The sequence below is a fragment of the Phascolarctos cinereus genome, unplaced genomic scaffold (assembly GCF_003287225.1).
Source record: "Phascolarctos cinereus isolate Bilbo 61053 unplaced genomic scaffold, phaCin_HiC Scaffold_4;HRSCAF=312, whole genome shotgun sequence".
Taxonomy (NCBI): Eukaryota; Metazoa; Chordata; class Mammalia; order Diprotodontia; family Phascolarctidae; genus Phascolarctos; species Phascolarctos cinereus.
This window is the reverse complement of record NW_027555847.1, coordinates 552,144,185-552,163,873: the sequence shown is the minus strand read 5'-3', so window position 1 is coordinate 552,163,873 and position 19,689 is coordinate 552,144,185. Positions and strand designations below refer to the sequence as shown.

The 19,689-nt window shown below is 36.0% G+C and overlaps 1 protein-coding gene across 1 annotated transcript in view; it reads left to right on the top strand.

Moving 5' to 3' along the window:
• CDKAL1 (CDKAL1 threonylcarbamoyladenosine tRNA methylthiotransferase) overlaps window positions 1-19,689 on the top strand; it is a 669,650-nt gene that overhangs the window by 350,673 nt on the left and 299,288 nt on the right. Inside the window, 1 exon segment of the mRNA XM_020986833.2 lies at window positions 8,654-8,820. Coding sequence (XP_020842492.1) covers window positions 8,654-8,820 — 167 coding nt within the window.

Sequence of the window (19,689 nt, the reverse complement as noted above, 5' to 3'; positions counted from 1 at the left end):
TATTTCCATTTTATCCCCGTACCTTGTTTGTTTGTGAATAGTTGTTTGCATGTTGTCTCCCCCATCAGACTTTTATTTCGTTGAGGGCAGGGATTGTCTTTTAAAGATGTTTACTGACTGACCATATCTTAAAAAGAATCCCTGTGGCAACACTGCTGACAAGTGATCGTCTACTTTCTACATGAAACCTTCAGATAAGGGGGAAATCTAGTAATCTGGAGACAAAAATTATCACCACTCTGTATAAATAACTTCCCAGGAGTTGAAACTTTCCATGGCACTACTACAAAGAATCAGAATTTTTTTTTTAATTGGAAGGATTCCTATTAGATATCATCTAATTTTTTTTTAAAACTTGACTGATATCTTTTGTCATTATACCATGTTTTCCCAATTCTTCTGTTCTTTCCCTCACGGTTACCTATTACTGTATCATAAGATAAGAGAGGAAAAATATATTGTTCATCAAATCTGGTCAGCACATCAGAATATTCAGACATTTTGTTCATTCCCAGAATCTCCTACCACTGCAAATTAGATGGGGAGGTGCTTCATTATACCTCTTCTTTGGGGCAAATTTGTTCATTATTATTTTGTAGGATTCAGTTTTTATCCTTTTGCTTCGCATTGTTGTAGTCATGTTATTGTTTGCCTGGTTCTGCTTACTTCACTTTGCATTAGTTAATATAAATCTTTCCTTGCATTTCTTTTATTCAACTTTTTGTTTAATAGCAAAGTAATTATGCTATGAGAAATTTGGTTGCTTCAGTGTCCCATAATTTGTTTAGCCAGGCATCTACTTTGTTTCTAGTTCTTTGCTATAATAAAAAGTGCTACAAATATTTTATTTTACATGGGGTGTTTCTTTTTATATTTGACCTCCTTATGGTATATGCCAAGCAGTGGGATCTTCGAGTCAAAGATATGGATGTTTTAGATACTGTCTTTGCATAGTTGCAAATTGCTTTCCAGAATGATTGTACCAATTCACAGCTCCAGAAGCAGTGCTCAGCTTTCCATAACCCCTCCAACACTGACTCTTTCTATGGTCAGTGTTTTGTCATCTTTGGCAATTTGCTGTGTGTGTGAGTTCTTTTGATTTGCATTTCTCTTATTACTAGTGATTTCAAGAAGATCAAATAAGGAGATTTCAGAGCTCATGAATAAAGAAGTGTTGAACATTTTTGGGTGATAGCAAGTTCAGGGGATGACCATCTCCTGTCTGAGGAGATTCCTTCCAACTTTCAGATTCCGGGATTATATTAAGTCATATAGAGAAATTTAGTTGCTCATAGACTGTAATGCTTCTTTTGAAAATTGTTTGTTCATATCCTTTTACCATTTATCTATTGAGGAATAACCTTTGGCGTTATACGGGTATGTGAAATGTCATGTCCACTAACTGTAGATGTATCCCAAACTTGTCTTGGGTCCTTTTTCTTTTTCTCTATACAGCTTCTCTCAGATACCTCATAAGGTTCCATGGGTTCAATTATGCTCTCTATTGGACACCTAGTTGGCACAGTGGATAGAAACTTGGAGGAATTTGAATCAGTATGACCTATATTTGAAATGTGACTCAGAAACTTACTGGCTTTATGACTTTGGGCAAGCCACTTAACCTCTCTGCCTCTGTTTCCTCATTTGTAAAATGGTGATAATGATAGTATTTACCACCCAAGGTTCTTGTGAGGATACAGTGAGATTGTCTTATATTTGTAAAACACTTTGCAAACCTTCAAGTGCTATATAAATGCCACCTGGTATTGTTATTGTTATTATTATATACAATTCTAGTCTCTCTGTTTGACTTTAGTCTTATATTATTCATTGTCTTTCTGTCATTTCCAATTTAATATTCTAATTTCAAACTTTTCATGTTCAAACCAAAACTCATTATCTTTCCCAAAAATTCTCACCCCTCTTCCAAATTTCCCTATCATTGTTGCAGGCACTACCTTGATAGGTTATTTTTAGGATAGTTTGTAGTTATTTCCAGTAGCACATCATGCTTTATTATTTTCTTGTTGCTATTTAGGCATGCTGTTGATTTTTGTACGTTTAATTCCTGTTATTTACTGAAGCTATTGTCTCAGTTTATTTGCTTCTTTGGGATTTTGTAAGTAAACCATCAAATCTTTTCAGCAAATAAGGATAATTTTGTTTCTTTTTTGCCTATTTATATACTTTTAATTAATTTTTCTTGTTTTATATCTGTTGCTAACATTTAAAAAAAACTTTTCTAAATAACACCTGGGAAAGAAGGCCTCCTTACTTTATGCTGCTTTGATTGGGAAAGCTTCCAGTATTTCCCCATTGCTTATGATCCTGGATTTTGGTTTTAGATATATACTTTTTGTAATATTTAAAAATTCATTCTATACCTATGCTTTGTAGAATTGTTGGCTTATAACTGTTTATAGTAGGTGCTAATAGCTTTTGAGTTTTAAATTTTCTCTTCCTCCCTACCTCCCTCCCCAAGACGGCACACAATTTAATATAGGCTATACATTCCTATTAAATATATTTTCACATTAGTGATGTTGTAAGTAAGATTTGGAACTAACAGGAGGAACCACCAGAAAGAGGAAACAAAACACAACAGAAGAAAAAAATAGCAAATAGTATGCTTGATCTGCATTCAAACTCTGTAGTTCTTTCTTTGGATGTGGATAGCATTTTCCATCATGAGACTTTTGGAGATGTCTTAGATCCTTGTATTGCTGAGAGGGTTAAGTCTATCAAAGTCAGTCATCACTCAATGTGGCTGTTACTGTGTACAACGTTCTCCTGGTTCTGCTCACTTCACTCAGCATCAAACCATACAAGTCTTTCCAGGTTTATCTGAAGTCTGCCTGTTCATCATTTCTTATAGCACAATAGTATTCTATTACATTCATATATCATATTCACAATTGTGATTACTATCTGTATCTTTCTCTCATCCTCCCCCCTTTATTCTTTTCTTTCTCCTTTCTCCTTTTCCCTCCTCACTAATGTTTTGCTTTTGACCACCTCCTCCCTCAGCCCCCTCCCTTTTCTTTCCCCTTTTCCCTCCTACTGCCTATAGGGCATGTTAGATTTCTATACCTAACTGATTATGTTATTCCCTTCTTGAGCCAAATCTGATGAGAGTAAGGTTCAAACAATGCTCATCTCCCTCCCTTCTTTCCCTCTGCTGTAATAGGTTTTTGTGCCTTTTCCTGTGATGTAATTTACCCTTGTCTGCCTCCTCCTTTCCTTTTCTCTCAGTATATTTTCTTAGATCAGATTAATTCACTTACTTGGATCCATTTAACCCACTTGATTAGATTTTTTTCATCATTACATCAAAGTCAATTTTTACCCACCCCTTTTATGTATACCCCTTTAACATGGTGTAATAACAATACAGTTCTCAAGAGTTACAAGTGTCATCTTCCCATGTAGGGATGTAAACAGTTTGCTTTTATTAATTACATGTTGTTTCTTTCTGTCCCATTTACCTTTTTATGTCTCTCTTGAGTCTTGTATTTGAAGATCAAATTTTCTGTTGAGCTCTGGCCTTTTTATCAGGAAGGTATAGAAGTCCCCTATTCCGTTGAATATCCATCTCCTCCCCTGAAAGATCATGCTGATTTTCGCTGGGTAGTTGATCCTTGGTTGTAATTCAAGCTGCTTTGCCTTACAGAATATCATATTCCACAACCTATGGTCTTTTAATGTAGAAGCTGCAAGGTCCTGTGTAATCCTGACTGTGGATCCATGATATTTAAATTGTTTCTTTCTGGCTGCTTGCAGTGTTTTCTCTTTGACCTGGTAATTTTGGAATTTGGCTACTATATTCTTTAATGTTTTCAACTTGGGATCTCTTTCAGGAGGTGATTGGTGGCTATTTTACCCTCTGGTTCTAGGACCTCAGGGCAGTTTTCCTTTATGATTTCCTGAAAGATATTGTCCAGGCTCTTTTTTTCATCATGATTTTCAGGTAGTCCAATAATTTTGAAATTGTCTCTCCTGGATTGATTTTCCAGGTCAGTTGTTTTACCAGTGAAATATTTTACATTTTCATCTATTTTTTTCATTCTTTCGTTTTTGTTTGCTGATTCTTGCTCTCTCATAGAGCCGTTAGCTTCCATTTGCTCAATTCTAATTTTTTACAAATTGTTTTCTTCTATTAGATTTTGTACTTCCTTCCCCATTTGGCTAATTGTATTTTTTAGGGACTTGTTTTCTTCAGTGTACTTTCTTTCCACTTGGCCAATTGTATTTTTTAATGACTTGTTTTCTACAGTTAATTTTTGTCCTTCCTTTTCCAAGCTATTGACTCTCTCTTGCATACATCTCATTTCTTTTCCCATTTTTTCTTCTACCTCTCTCATTTGACTTTTAAAATCCATCTTGAGCTCTTCTAAGGAGGCTTTTTGGGCTTCAGACCAGTTCATATTCCCTTTTGAGGATTCAGATGTGGGTTTGTTGACAGTGTTGTCCTCTTCAGGATTTCTGCCTTGATCTTCACTGTTCCCATAATAAGAATCTATCATACAATTCTTTTTGCTCATGGTGTTTGCTTCTTTCCTGGCCTTTAAAGAGATTGGGCTGTCCTGCTGGGGAGCAGAGGGCACTAACCCAAGCTTCTTGTGTTGGGAGCCTAGGGCCTGGTCAATGTCTTTGTGTGCTGAGGCCTCTGATGTTGGCAGTTGGAGGTCTGGCAGCTTACTTGGTGTTCGACTGGAATCAGCAACACTGGAACTCTCGGGTAGGATTAGGGAGTGTGGCTTCTGGAGTTTTCAGGCTCACCCCGGCCTTTCCTTCCTTTTTGCTTTCTTCAGCTCCTTTCAGATGGATGTTGTAGGGTGTTTATCCACCTGGGGCCCTTTGGAGCGCTGCTTCCCTTAGTTTTGCTGAGGCACTGGGAGAGCCGGTTGCTATAGAATGCTGAGGCATCCGGTGGTTTTCTGAGCTGGTTTCCACCAGTTCCCCTGTCCTCAATGAGGCATTCGGGGGTCCAAGTGTTGTTGTTTGCCTGCTCCACCACCTGGGCTTCAGGATCTCCTCCTGGTATGCTGAGGTAGGGTTTTCTGCTAGCTTGCTGGGATATCTCCCGTTCTGTACTGCTCCCTTTCCCTCAGGGCAGGAGGGGCCTTTCCAGTTAATCCCTTAAGCTACCTGGGCTACTAGACTGCTGCACCCCGTGTTTCTTCTGGTTCAGCTGTTCCAGGGTTTTTCCTGGGGTAATATTTTCTGGGCTTTCGGGAGTTAATAAGGGAGGGTAAGAGAGAAACTCACCTCTTACTCCGCCATCTTGGCGGACTTGACTTCCTGAAGCAGACGTCCTTATTCATTTCTTCATTCACTTCATGCCATTCCCACTCACCTTTCTAATTTGCTCTTTCTGATTTGCTATAAGTTTGGAAACTAAATTATTAAAATTGTGTCCAAAATTGGTCAGTAGGCTTTGCATGTAAGTGTAGAGTTGCTTCTTAGTAAGTACAATTTTGGGCTTCAATATATGCTTTTGTTTCATCTATTTTGTATGCATATAGCCCCCTTTTTTTTTTGACTTTGCCTCTATGTTCCAGATAGTAAGTGACCCTCATCTAAGTGAAGTATATAACCCTCAAAAAACTAACACTGCTTACTGATAGTTAATATCGCTGTCCAGGGTAGTAAGAAATGTAATAAAATATTTTCTTTTGGACTATTTTTCCTACTTTCTTAGAATGAGAGTTTTTTGTTATTTTTAATGCTCTAGATCATTTAATCAGCTTCCAATCAACTTCAGCCAATATTTGCTAGATATAAAACATCATATTAGAAACTATGGGGAAAACAGAAGAATATGACTCATAAACTTATTTCCAGGGGCAAAAAGTACTATGGCACTTATAGAATAATAAATTTAATAAGTTGTATTTTAAAAAGTATTTCATTCATATTAGTTAATATATTATAATTATATTATATTAAATATAATTTTTCAAGTATTTTAAAAACATTATTGATACCTTCTGTTTTTATATTACCTGCATTTCCCAACATATCCCTTCCCATTGAGGCATCTCTCATAACAAAAAACTTAAAAGAAACCAAAAACATCACTTCAGCAAAACTAGGCAACACCTTAACCAACTCTGACATATGCAATGTTCCACACTTGGAGTTCCCTCAACTTTGCAAAGAAGGGAGAGCAATGCATTCTCACATCTCTTTAAAGAAGAGATTGGATTTGATGCCAGAAATATAGTGTTAGCAAATTAGATCTTATCTAGATGGCCTAAGGATAAGGTTATCTTTTTCTGCTAGGCTTGAATCAGCAAGAGACAGGTCTCTTGAAATGCAGTGGTTTTGCATTGTATGTGCAGTTCCCTATTTCATTTCGCCTCCTATATACCAAGCATTTTAACAGCCTTGATCTCAGAGTCATCAAGACAGTTATTCCTGTTGTTGCTGATTTACTACTACAGCTGCTTCCTCTTTATGTGATTTAATTTGAAGTTTCAGCCCACCAGGGGGCTGTTGGTCCCCACCTAGGCAGCTTTAAAAGCTGGCTGCTGTTTTCTGAAGAGATGTTGTTTCCATTCCTATTCGTGGTGATTTTTCCCCTTCTATATTCATCTAGCAACAGCAAGGCAGTGTTCCAGCAGTCCTGTCTCTACATAAGGCATAACATAGAACCATTTGGATGGAAAAATTATAAATTAAAATTATTCTATTTCTTTTAAAATATTCATATTGTGTTGCTCAAATGCCAGTTAACTGGAAAATTGTGGATAATGTCCTGTTTTTATAACCTCTTTCAGTGTTTTTAAATCCATTTTTATTGTTACTTAGACGTGTCTTTTCCATCGAATGGACTTTGTGATAGATAACATTTCAAAATTGCCCTGTATGTTTCCAGTGTCCGGCATTACATGTCCTATTAATGTTGTTCTGTGTAATTTTTTAAAAGTAACACTAAAGAGAAGCCAGGCTTTAAAAAATAATTTTCTGGTAAAGAAAATATTCATGATTAAATGGTTATAGAGATAGTCTATATATAGTTTTTTGGAGGTTAGAGTTTGAAGTAATGAGTGGAGGTAATTCAAGACTTGTCTTTTGCCACCAAATCTTGCGTACTCAACTGTGAAAAGCAATCTGTGCCCTCAAGTAGGTTGCTGATTTTCAAGGCTTACAATACCAGGTCATTACTGTGCCTGTAATTTAAATGAAGTCACAGATTTTCTGTTCATCAGTTAAATGGAAAAAGCATTTGATTAGAATGTGAAAAATACTAATTAATGAAAAAGTGTTAAAGTGATTTTTTTTGGGGTAATTTGTAATGTTCCAAGGCGAACAAATAGTCTAAGTACTCACCCAGAGAGGAATGCAGCACATATGGATGACCTAGTGTAAGAAAATGGAATGCTTTTAGTAAAGTAAATGTTTGTGTTCTCCCCCCCCTCTCTCAATCCTTCTCTCCCCCCACTGCCAATAAGAACTGTGATGGTAACATCTTAGCTTATGTTCAGTTGTTCAGGATTGTTCCACCTACCACTATGGAACTAATTGAAGAATGTGCATACCTTCATTTTGCTTGTCAGTTTGTCTTTTCAAACTTTTTCAAAAAAAGCCATATGCTTTGTTTATGTTTGTCAGATGGCCAGGAGAATTTAAACTTTGTGTTTTTGAAATTCATCCAGTTGAAGTAACTTTTAAACTATCAATAATTCAAATATTCGTGCATACCCATGCAACTTTAATAATACCTATTAAGGCAGATTTTCTGAATGTTTTCTGTTTGTTAAAAAAAAAAGCAACAAAACTTATAATACCACTATTTCTTGATACTCAATTACACTGTAAATTTTGTACATTTTAAATTTTAAGATTGAGGTAGTATCAGGATCTTTTTGTTAATACTGTTTTAATAATTTTTAATGTGATTAAGGAGTAGCCTGATCTTCCCCTCACCCTCTCACCCCCATTTTGATGGGAGGATGTTATTGCAAGCTGCAGTGCTCAAGGTCAGAATTCTTTATAACAAAAAACCAAATACACTATTTCCTATACTCTGATGGAAAATAGGATGTAAGCTGTCAGGAAACAGGTTTTCCAACACAGCCATTTAGTTTGCCACAGCAACCAACCTTTTGAATACAGTAGTTTAATATGGTGCTCTTAGTTGAATAAAGGATGCAGATTAGAATAGTTAGTACAAGACAAATGTGTATCCTTATCTTTAACAGTTGGTTTAGACCTTTACTCTTGACATTTTTCCTAATGTTGTTGACTAACCTATTAGTCATTTAGCTTCTAATAGTATCTGTTTCCCTGGACCCCTAGCTTTAGTAGCGTTGCTCCTGAAGTTCAACAAAATAGGTCTTCTCTGAAGTGTGACTAGTCTTGATAGAAATGCTATGCAAGAAGCACAGTTGTGCTGATTGGCTGTGAATGTTAATCACTCTACAGAACATAGTGATAATTTATAGCATTGTTGTAGCACTGTGGTGTTCATAAAATGAACTTAATAACCCAAGGCTACCCATGGGATTAGCTGCATTTTCTCTGCAATTGAATACCCAGACTGGCTGCATAATAGTGTGAGAAGTACTGAATTAAAAAGAGTTAGCAGCTGTATTATAAAGTAAACAGCTCTGCAACAGATTTGTTAATGATCTCCTTTTATTCACAGAGGGTGTCTGTGAGATATGGCTGACCAGTGAAGACACAGGGGCTTATGGCAGAGATATTGGCACCGACCTCCCTACGCTGCTGTGGAAGTTAGTGGAAGTGATTCCTGAGGGAGCTATGCTGAGACTTGGCATGACAAATCCTCCCTATATTTTAGAGCATCTGGAGGTAAGGAAAAAAGGAATCATTAACATACTGACACAGACATTAACTATTCAAAACAATGGGGCATCCTCAGTACGTTGACAGAAGCTTTCATTTAAAACCTTTTTAGATTGGGTAGTCCTAGATTGCCAGTTGTGAGTTTAGGGAATTCCTAAGCCCCTTCACAGTCCAACTGAATATTTTTTTTTTGCTTCCTCAATATGAAGTAAGATGTCAAAATTTTTTTTTCACTTAACCTTTTCTCACATTTTTATTTGTTCTTTAGCATTGCACAAGTTTGCATGTAACTTCAGACCCCATGCCCACATTTTGGGTCATCAGATGAAGCTGCCAGTCATTTGAATTCATTTCATTATTAGTCATAACTGACTTGATATCCAAAGTAAATGTTGCCTTCTCTATTAGAATGTAATCTCAGGACACTAGGTGGCGCAGCACTGGCCCTGGAGTCAGGAGAACCTGAGTTCAAATCCGACATCAGACAAAGAACACTTATTCTGGGCAAGTCACTTAACCCCAATTGCCTCACTGGGGAAAAAAAAAAAAAAGAATGTAATCTCCTTGAGTGCAAAGACTTTTTTTCAATATGCCTAACTTTTAGCCACAGTGAGTTACTCATCTAGAAAAGTTCTCTTGATTCATCTTCTAAAATCAGAAGAATTAGGGTAATAATTCAGTAGATAGTTATTGAATTTAACATAATTGGTCACAAAACTACAGAAGGACTTTTAAAAATTAAAAAAAAATTACTGAACTTAGTCAAAAATCTCATTTCTTTCTTTCTTTTTTTTTTTTCATTTTTGTTGAGACAATCAGGGTTAAGTGACTTCCCCAGGGTCACACGGCTAGTAGGTGTTAAGTGTCTGAGGCTGGATTTGAATTCAGGTCCTCCTGACTCCAAGGCCAGAGCTTTATTCACTATGCCACCTAGTTGCCCTGAAAATCTTATTTCTTGTATCATATTTTTCATTCATTAAAGGCTTGTATATCACCAATGCTTTGCCTAGACTTGTATGTTATTATATTAGAAGATATAGATCTGTCTTTTAAGGAATTAATAATCAAACATTTTCCTAAATTCAAGGAAATGAGGAAGGGATTAACATCAGAGGTCTTCAACATTTTAATGAAAAGGGAACACTTTTTAAGTTCTTTTAATCTTTGAAATTATCCCAAAGAAGCATGCATCTGATGGTTGTAGTGTGGTTGGCTCCAGGAACAGGGGACAGAATGACAGCTGCTTTCTACATACCACACTCCCCACCTCCCTCCATCCTCCACTCCCCTTACAAGAAGTGCTCTTGAGATACAGGGAATTAGATGTGGTGGCATGTCCTGATAGAACATGACAGAGTTTTCATCCATCTGGGATTCTCTGGTTTTCTCATTTTAGTTCATAAATCAATGGTTACTTGAGTGGGTAAAATAATTTGTATTTTATAGCCATTATAACAGAAATAAAATTAATTTAGGATCTGCCAACATATTTATATCAATTGCCAAGAAGAAGCTTAATAACTATTGTGTGGCCAGTCCTATTTATATCATAGAAATATAACTAAATTGATATTCACAGGATCTATAATTCTGTTAGCATCGGGAACTCCAAGTGTGAGAATTCAGAACTCCTTTCACTGATACAACTTGCAATCCTTGTGTGAGTTAGCAGTACAAAAGTCACAGAAACTTTCCTAAAACGCTATTTTGTCATTTGCTCAGTGTCACATAGTTAATAAATAGCAGAGTGAGGACCTGAACTAAAGCCTTTTCTAAGTCCAGCATTCTGTATACTATGTGAATATATTCTCTGCTGTCCTACATGAGATAGCTAGATGGTTCAGAACATAGACTGCTTGATTTGGAATCAGGAAGACCTGAATTCAGGTTCTACCCCAGACATGTGACCCTAGGCAAGTCACTTAACCTCATTCAGACTCAGTTTCCACATCTGTAAAAACAAGTATGCCAACTTTCAGAAATTTAATTTTTACAGGAATATTACTTAAATATTTAGTTGAGTGTACTTTATATATTTTGTTTAGGAAAAATAAAATTTGGAATAATGTGAAAAATGTTATCTCAATTCTCATCTAACTAAAATTCTGTGATTCTGTAAGTATAGTTATTTCCTTAATGCTTATTAATATATTTCAGATTTAATTTTATACATACCTATTATATTCAATGGAAATTAGTATAAAATATAAGAGTTAAGAAAATAGCACTAGTACTCTCACAGGTTCATTATAAAATGCATATTTCTATTTTGATGTGACAAATCTTGCTAGATGTATCTTGCAACTGAAAAAATGATTTTTTGAAACTCAAGTTGGCACTTTGGAAATGAGAAATAATACTTCACTATTAAACATACTGAATTTAAGATGATTTAAGAGAAACATGAACCCTCAAGAAACATGTTATTTTAGTAGGAGTCTAGTCACAGGCTTTAATAAAAATCAAAAGGTAAAATAGCATCAGGTTACCTGACCCTTTAGATGCATATAAGAGCAGGAAAAAAGTATCTGTAAATCTGTAGTGCAAAAAGCACACTTTCTTTTTGAAGAGTTAATTTTAAATCAAGTGAGGTTCATTCATGAAAGTAGTTCCTTGTTTCTGCTTTGAGTTGAATATATTATTCCAATAGTTTAACTTATTGAAAAAAGGGAATATTTACCATTACATTAATAGGATACCTTGATGACCACTTAATGTCACTGGGGCAAGTGTAGGTATTCCAGGGATATTCTTGAACTTAAGAAGGCCAGCTTGCTGCAGTGGAAGAAGATGAACTTGGAGACAGAGGACCTGAGTTCAGATTCTGGTCTGGCTCTTAGTTGATGTTGGTCAAGGGGTTAGGATCAAAGTTCTGTACAAAGGGGTTTACCTTGACAAGGAAAAGGGTTACCTCTTCATCTGAGACCAGAATAAGAGAACACATAGGGAAGGATGTCCGGATGACATGAGATAAGAAGAGGAAAAAAGTAACCTCTCAGCAAATTGAGAGAGGGAGGGAGGGAGGGAGAGAGAGAGATTGATTGAGAGAGAGAGAGAGAGAGAGAGAGAGAGAGAGAGAGAGAGAGAGAGAGAGAGTGTGGGGGTGAAATAGGAATCAAGGTCCTTAGCTGAAAGGTTAAAGGGGCTGTCTAGGAGTCTTAAGGAAAGATGGGAATGTTTAGAACAGTTGGGATACTCCATCATTAGGGAGGAATAGAGTGTTTGCCTTGTTGCCATGCCCACTTGGGATTAAATAACAATAATAATAACTAGCATGCATATATTTTTATAGCGCCTGCTATGTGCCAGGGCACATATGGGATGTTCAAAAAGAACTAGCACCTCTGGTATGAGGGCATACTGAGCCCTTTTCAGGGCTGCTCATCCACCTTTAGTGTCCACCTTGTGCTCAGCTCTTACCCGTGGCTCCAAAAAGCTGTAGCATTCAAAGCAGCCACACTCCAGTAAATCATCTTGGTCATTATTTACAAAAATATAATTGATAAAGATATTTGACTAGTTTTAGAGCACAGTGCCACTGATCTTTGCAGGTTAACTCTTTTTATGGCCTGTATGAGATTTTGTAGATACACTTTAATCTCATTTCCCTGACCAACTATCTTAAAAATATCCATCATTTGTCATAACTAGAACCAAGCAAGGACTTGAAGATCTATCAGTGCAAATCTACCAATGTCTTAGAAAGACCATTCTAAAAAATCCTTTATTGAAGGCTGTAACATTATTAAATGAAAATTAGCAAATTAATTTTGCCTTTTGTCATTAATTTTATTTCATTTGACCAAAAATGAAAGGACCTTTTAATTTAATAAGCTAGAGTCTAAGTAGTCCCATTGTAATAGAACTCTATTTATAGTAAGTAAGTGATAGAAGTATTTGCCAATAGTTTATGTGAACTACTACTTTTTTGTGCATTAATCATATGTTTGATATGAATTTTAAAAGGTTGTATCTATTGCTTTCCTTCCTTTCTACCCTTTTAGGTTTATTCATGTTTTAAAATATTCTTCCATATCTTGTAAAGTCCATGGTTTCATTCCTGTGGATATTCATTTCCCCAATGCCTTCATAGACTGTTTTCATAATTTGTTATTGCCAGAACATTTCAGGACCTTGTGGACAATCTTCTAGGGAACCTTTCCCAAATTTCCTGTGCTAATCATCAGATGCAAGAGACAGAGTATCTTGATGGGAGTTTGAAGCCTTTGAAGCTTGCTAACGCTTCCCAGACAAGTCTAACGGTATTTACCTTTACCGAGAAGTGCTATCTGGGTCTTCCCAAGTATTTCTGTCATTTTTGACATGTTTCTCGTGTACTCTTAACAGCAAATATTTATTAAGCACCTGCTGTGTGTCAGGCTTTGTCAAGTAATCATCTTTCAGTAGCTGCTTTAGGAGGACCTTGTGCCTCAGTGTGCAGGTTTCTTTAAAGGATACTTTTCAAATCTTCCCTGGTCCAAATTATAATTATCAAAATGTACATTAAGATTGGCATTATTTATTAATGCTTTAATGTGGTCTTTCTATTTAGCTTTGATTTCTGGATACCAGTAAATCTCTTAACTTACTCATCCAGTGTCTTCTTTTTGATATAATTATGTTCCATATGTCTTGCATAGAAGAAGCCACGGAATTTGTAGCTGTTGCCTTCTTCCAGAAAATAAAAACTGGAAACATTTAGTCTCCATCTTTCCTAGGTATATGTGCATAAAAATGTTATGCTGTTCAATCCAAACAAAAATTTAGTATTATTGATGAAAGATTTCCAAAAGATAAAATAGCTGTTCAATTTTTGTTTTCCCATGGGAACCCTTTTTTTTGTTGATGTCTTGCATTTTATACCATATGGTTAATAAGATGTTATGGTTCTATTTTCTCTTTAACTTGGAAGCCATACTTAGTTCTATTTAGAAGAGGTGACAATAGATTTAAGGCTATAAAGAAACATATTTATACTGTCTCACAGAAAAGTCTGTTATTTTTTTTTTATCAGTTGACACTAATATGTTGGTGGTTTTGTTTTAAATATTGAAATCCATTTTCCACATTTACATCAAATACTCTAGCATTCTCAATGTACTCAAATCTATTTTATATTTATGTCCTTGTGCATATGTATTATATATAAATTCATATATAAATACATACATATACATGCATTACATGAATAATCCATCTATGGGAGGCAGAATTTTTTTTCTTTATATCTCTAGCACATAGCATAGTGCATGATACATAGTACTTAATAAATGCAGTTAATTGAGGCAAAAGCTTTGAAATAACCAGTAAAAGTAGTATAAATGTTATGATGCTTTCAGGCATAATTGTTTAGTCAATTGTAATTTGTGCTTTGTGTATCTGATATTTCTTGGCCCATTCTTTTTTGCTCTTAAGCCAACATATTGTTTTCAAGTAAGTATTTGTAGACCTGTTTTGAGATACAAGCTGTGAATTCTTTACATAAGTCATATAAATGTATAATTGGCCTGTATTTGGAAAGATCACTAGTATTCTCATCTTTTTACTAGTAAATATGTAATACCTTCTGTGAAGAAAGATAGGAATTATTGGGAGAAAACATGGTGATACAAAAAAAATCCCTAAAGACATCAATAAAAATTTATTAAAAACATACAGCAATACTTCTACTAAGCTTATATTCCCCTAAAGGGAAAAAAAAGAAGGATAAAAGGATTTATATATACAAAAATATTTTTAGCAGCTCTTTTTTTAGTAACAGAAAATTGGAAACTAAGGGACTGACCATTAATTAAGTAATGACTGAACAAATTATAGTATATAAATACAATGGAATGGTGTGGTGCCAAAAGAAATGATGAAAAGGACAGCTTCAAGGCAGCCTGGGAAGATTTGTATTAACTGATGCATAGTAAAGTGGGTAAAATTAGAATAACTTAAACAAAAGCAATAACATTGTAAAACCAACAAATATGAATACTGTTCAGAGCCTTCATCATTATAGTGACAACTGTTATTCTAGGGGATCCTCGATAAACATGCTGCTCACCCCCTGACAGAGAGGTGATGGATCCAGTATTTAAAAGAAAAGACAACTTTTTTACACATTGGTAATCCAAGGCTGTATTTTACTTGACTATGCATATTTATTGCAAGGGCTTTCTTTTTTATTTATGTTTTTTTCCTTTGGGAGAGAAGGAATGGAAAGAAAATAGATTTTTTTTGTAATGAAAATATTAGTTTAAAATAGTTTAAAATATGTGTTCAATAAAACACATTTCTTACAATTTGAAGGAAAATTATTCAACTTTGGGGAAAAAATCTTTCTTGTTCTTAAAATGTTCAAGGAAATGTAACCATACAAGCTACTTGCTATTAAGAAAATTGTCCCCAAAATAGTTATACCAGATTTTTTTTACTTCCTCTGTATCCCTTCCCCCAAAAAAATCTGTTTTAAGGAATATCTCTTTGGGAAGGGGAGATTTATAGTACAGGGAAATCTAGGTAATATAAAAATAAATCATCAAAATATATATATATATATATATTTTAAAATGGAATCAGAATTGCCTTTCAGAGGAAGTTGTTAAAGTACTATGCTAGTTATTTATGAGCTATTGTGAAGCCTTTGAGAAAATAATTATGGTTCTTATCTGGCGCCACTGCTATCCAGTTCTTCAGAGAAGCCAGTTTTCAGTCAGTTCTTTGGAAGTGACTTTTTTCATCCATTATATTGAGAATATGAAGTCTTTCAGTTTTTCATTTGATCAGCTTATATTTTCATTGAGTTGGGCTTCATGGAACCATATAGTGATGATCTTCATTTTTTCCACATCTTCCTCTCATTCTTCTCTAGTTTTGGGGTTTTTTTTTTGTTTGTTTGTTTGCTTGTTTTTGTTTCCCAAAGCCTCTGTAATAAAGTTATGGATTGATATAAAATTGTTTATTATTTGTTCTGCTTTAAATTCTTTTTAGTTGCTTTGACTGTTTAATTTTGTCTTTCAATATCTGATTAAAAGAATACTGTAGAATTTTTTAATATATTTTCCACATTTTCTACAGCATATGTCTTTTTGTTTAATTGGACAATATGGTATTCCAATTTTGTATTCTGTGTATCAGCTAATCATTAATGTAATTTCCCAGTGCCTTTCCACTGATCTTCAATAAGTGAAGCACTCAAGTAGCTCTGGCCATTATGTTGTTTGACACCTATTCTTAGAATCATTCCTGAGTAGCTCCACCTTTCCTTATATGATTCTTGTTATGGCAGGCTTGTTGTTGTTTAGTCATTTTTCAGTCCTGTCTGAATTTTCAGTCCTGTATGATCACCATTTTAGGGTTTTATTGGCAAGGATACTGAAGTGGTAGTTTGCCATTTCCTTCTTGAGCTCATTTTACAGATGAAGAAACTGAGGCAAACAGGATTGATGACTTGCACAGGGTCACACAGCTAGTAAGTGACTGAGGCCAGATTTGAACTCAGAAAGATCTTTCTAAGTTTTCCTGTCTTCAGGCTCAGCACTCTGTCCACTATACCACCTAGCTTTCCCTATTACAGCAGTAGACACTATGTATATACTGTTCTCTGCATTCCTGAAATATATTTTTTTAAATTTCTGTCATTATTGTTTAAGAATGTGTTTGTTCATCATGATTATTGTTGTTTTTACTAATGATGTATGTTCAGAACACAATAAAATGTCTTGAATGTGTCATTAATTTTTCATTTTTTGTATCCAATTCAAAAAACACTATTAAAAAACAAATTTCATTACTACCATCCTAAATAAGCACTTATACACCTCTAAACAACATTTATGTGTTGTTTTCTTCCATTAGAATGTCAGCTCCTTTAGGACAGTGTGAATTTTTCTTTTTGTTTGTATTTGACAAACTCCCAAAACTTAAGCACAATTCATAGTATATGTTGCTGTTCACTCTTGTTCAGTCAATTGCTTGTTCACCTTTTGTGACCCCATAGCATGCCATGCCCTTCTGTCTTCCGCTGTCTCTTAAAGTCTGTCCAAACATGGCACATAGTAAGTGATTAATAAATGCTCATTGACTTGACTTTTTATAAATTTATTTATTTTTAGTTTTCAGCATTTACTTCCACAAGATTTTGAGTTCCAAATATTCACCCCATCTCATCCCTTCCCTCACCTCAAGATGGCATGCATTCTGAATATCCCTTCCCCTAGTCTGCCCTCTCTTCTGTCTCTCCCCCCACTTCTCTTATCCCCTTCCCCTTCTGTTTTCCTGTGGGGCAGGATAGATTTCTGTACCTCATTTCCTGTATTTCTTATTTCCCAGTTGTATGTGAAAACAGTTTTTTAACATGTGTTTTTAAAACTTTGAGTTCCAAATTTTCTCCCTTCCTCCCTCCCCCCACCCTCATTGAAAAGGCAAGCAACTCAATATAGGTTAAACATGTGCAGTTATGCAAAACACTTCCATAGTAGACATGTTGTGAAATAGTAACTCTATTTCCCTTAATCCTATCCTGCCCCCCCCATTTATTCTATTCTTTCTTTTGACCCTGTCCCTCCTCAGAAGTATTTGCTTCTGATTACCCCCTTTCCCAATCTGCCCTCCTCTCTATCATCCCCCTGCTCTCTTGCCCCCCCCATTTTTCTGTAGGGTGAGACAGATTTCCATACCCAATTGAGTGTTATTCCCACCTTAAGCCAAATCTGATGAGAATAAGATTTACTCATTCCCTCTCACCTTCCCACTTCCCCTCCACTGTAAGAGCCTTTTCTGGTTTTTTTGTGAGATAATTTACTCCATTCTACCTCTCCCTTTCTCCTTCTCCTAGTATAATCCTCTCTCATTCCTTAATTTTATTCTCCAGATATGACCCCTTCATCTTCAACTCACCCTGTGCCATCTATCTATCTATCTATCTATCTATCTATCTATCTATCTATCTATCTACCTACCTACCTATCTGTCTCTATCTCTGTCTCTATCTCTATCTCTATATACACATGCATATAATTTTTTCCCTCCAACTACCCTAATACTAACAAAGGTCTCATGAGTTATAAATATCATCTTTTCATGCAGGAATGTAAACAGTTCAACCTTAATAAGTCTCTTATGATTTCTCTTTCCTGTTTACCTCTTCATGTTCCACTTGAGTCTTGTATTTGAAAGTCAAATTTTCTATTCAGCTCTGGTCTTTTCATCAAGAATGCTTGAAAGTCCTCTATTTCACTGAATGACCATTTTTTCCCCTGAAGGATTATACTCAGTTTTGCTGGGTAGGTGATTCTTGGTTGTAATCCTATCTCCTTTGCCCTCCGGAATATTATATTCCATGCCCTGTGGTCCTTTAATGTAGAAGCTGCTAAATCTTGTGTTATCCTGATTGTGTTTCCACAATACTTGAATTGTTTCTTTCTGGCTGCTTGTAATATTTTTCCTTGACCTGGGAACTCTGGAATTTGGCTACAATATTCCTAGGAGTTTTCCTTTGGGGATCTCTTTCAGGAGGAGATTGGTGGATTCTTTCAATTTCTATTTTGCCCTCTGGTTCTAAAATATCAGGGCAGTTTTCCTTGATAATTTCTTGAAAGATGATGTCTAGGCTCTTTTTTGATCATGGCTTTCAGATAGTCCAATAATTTTTAAATTCTCTCTCCTGGATCTATTTTCCAGGTCAGTTGTTTTTCCAATGAGATATTTCACATTGTTTTCTAATTTTTCATTCTTTTGGATTTGTTTTACAGTGTCTTGATTTCTCATAAAGTCACTATCTTCCAATTGCTCTATTCTAATTTTTAAGGAAGTATTTTCTTCAGTAATCTTTTGTACTTCCTTTTCCATTTGGCCAATTTTGCTTTTTAGGGCATTCTTCTCCTCATTGGCTTTTTGGACCTCTTTTGCCATTTGGGTTAGGCTATTTTTTAAGGTGTTATTTTCTTCATTTTTTTGGGTCTCCTTTAGCAAGCTGTTGACTTGTTTTTCATGATTTTCTTGCATCACTCTCATTTCTCTTCCCAGTTTTTCCTCTACTTCTCTTACTTGCTTCTCAAAATCCCTTTTGAGCTCTTCCAAGGCCTGGGACTGATTCATAGTTTTCTTGGAGGCTTTGGATGTAGGAGCTTTGACTTTGTTATCTTCTTCTGGTTGTATGTTTTGATCTTCTTTGTCACCAAAGTAAGATAATAAAGTCTGACTGTTTTTGCGAGGTTTGCTCAGCCAATTACTTGAGTTTTAAACTCTTTGTTAAGGTAAGAGTCTGCTTCCAATGTGGAGAATGTACTGCCCCAAGCTTTGGGGGTTTGTATAGCTGTTTTCAGAGATACTTGTAGGGACGTGTAAATTTTCAGTTCTTCCAAGGTGGTATGATAAGGGGCAAGGTGTTTACTCCTTTCCTGGTCTATGAGTGACCACAAGCAGTCTTTTCCGTCTTGGAACTGTGAGGAAAGTTTCCTCTCCACAGCCACTGCAAGCTCCACCATGCCAGCGTTCCTCCTCACCCCAGGACTGCCACCCAAAACTGTGACCCAGATCCAAGCCCGAGCAAACCAAGAGATTCTTGCCTCAGAGCTGGCAAAGAGATCCCTGCAATCCCCCTCTGAGCAGCCACTGGATTCCCCCTCAGTCTGTGGGCCAGAGGCTCAGGACATAGCCACCGCCTCGGGGCCCACACTCTGCTCTGGAACTGGCTCTGCGACCTAGCTCCTCTCTCACTGCAGAAACAGACTTTTACCACTGACCTTCTAAGTTGTCTTTGGCATTCCTGGTTGAGAAGTCTGGAATCTGCCACAGCTGCCTATGATTCAGTCCTCTGAGGCCTGCTCCAGGTTCTCTGTGGCCTGCGCACTGACGCCATGCTGCGCTCTTCTACCTTCCCAGAGCTAA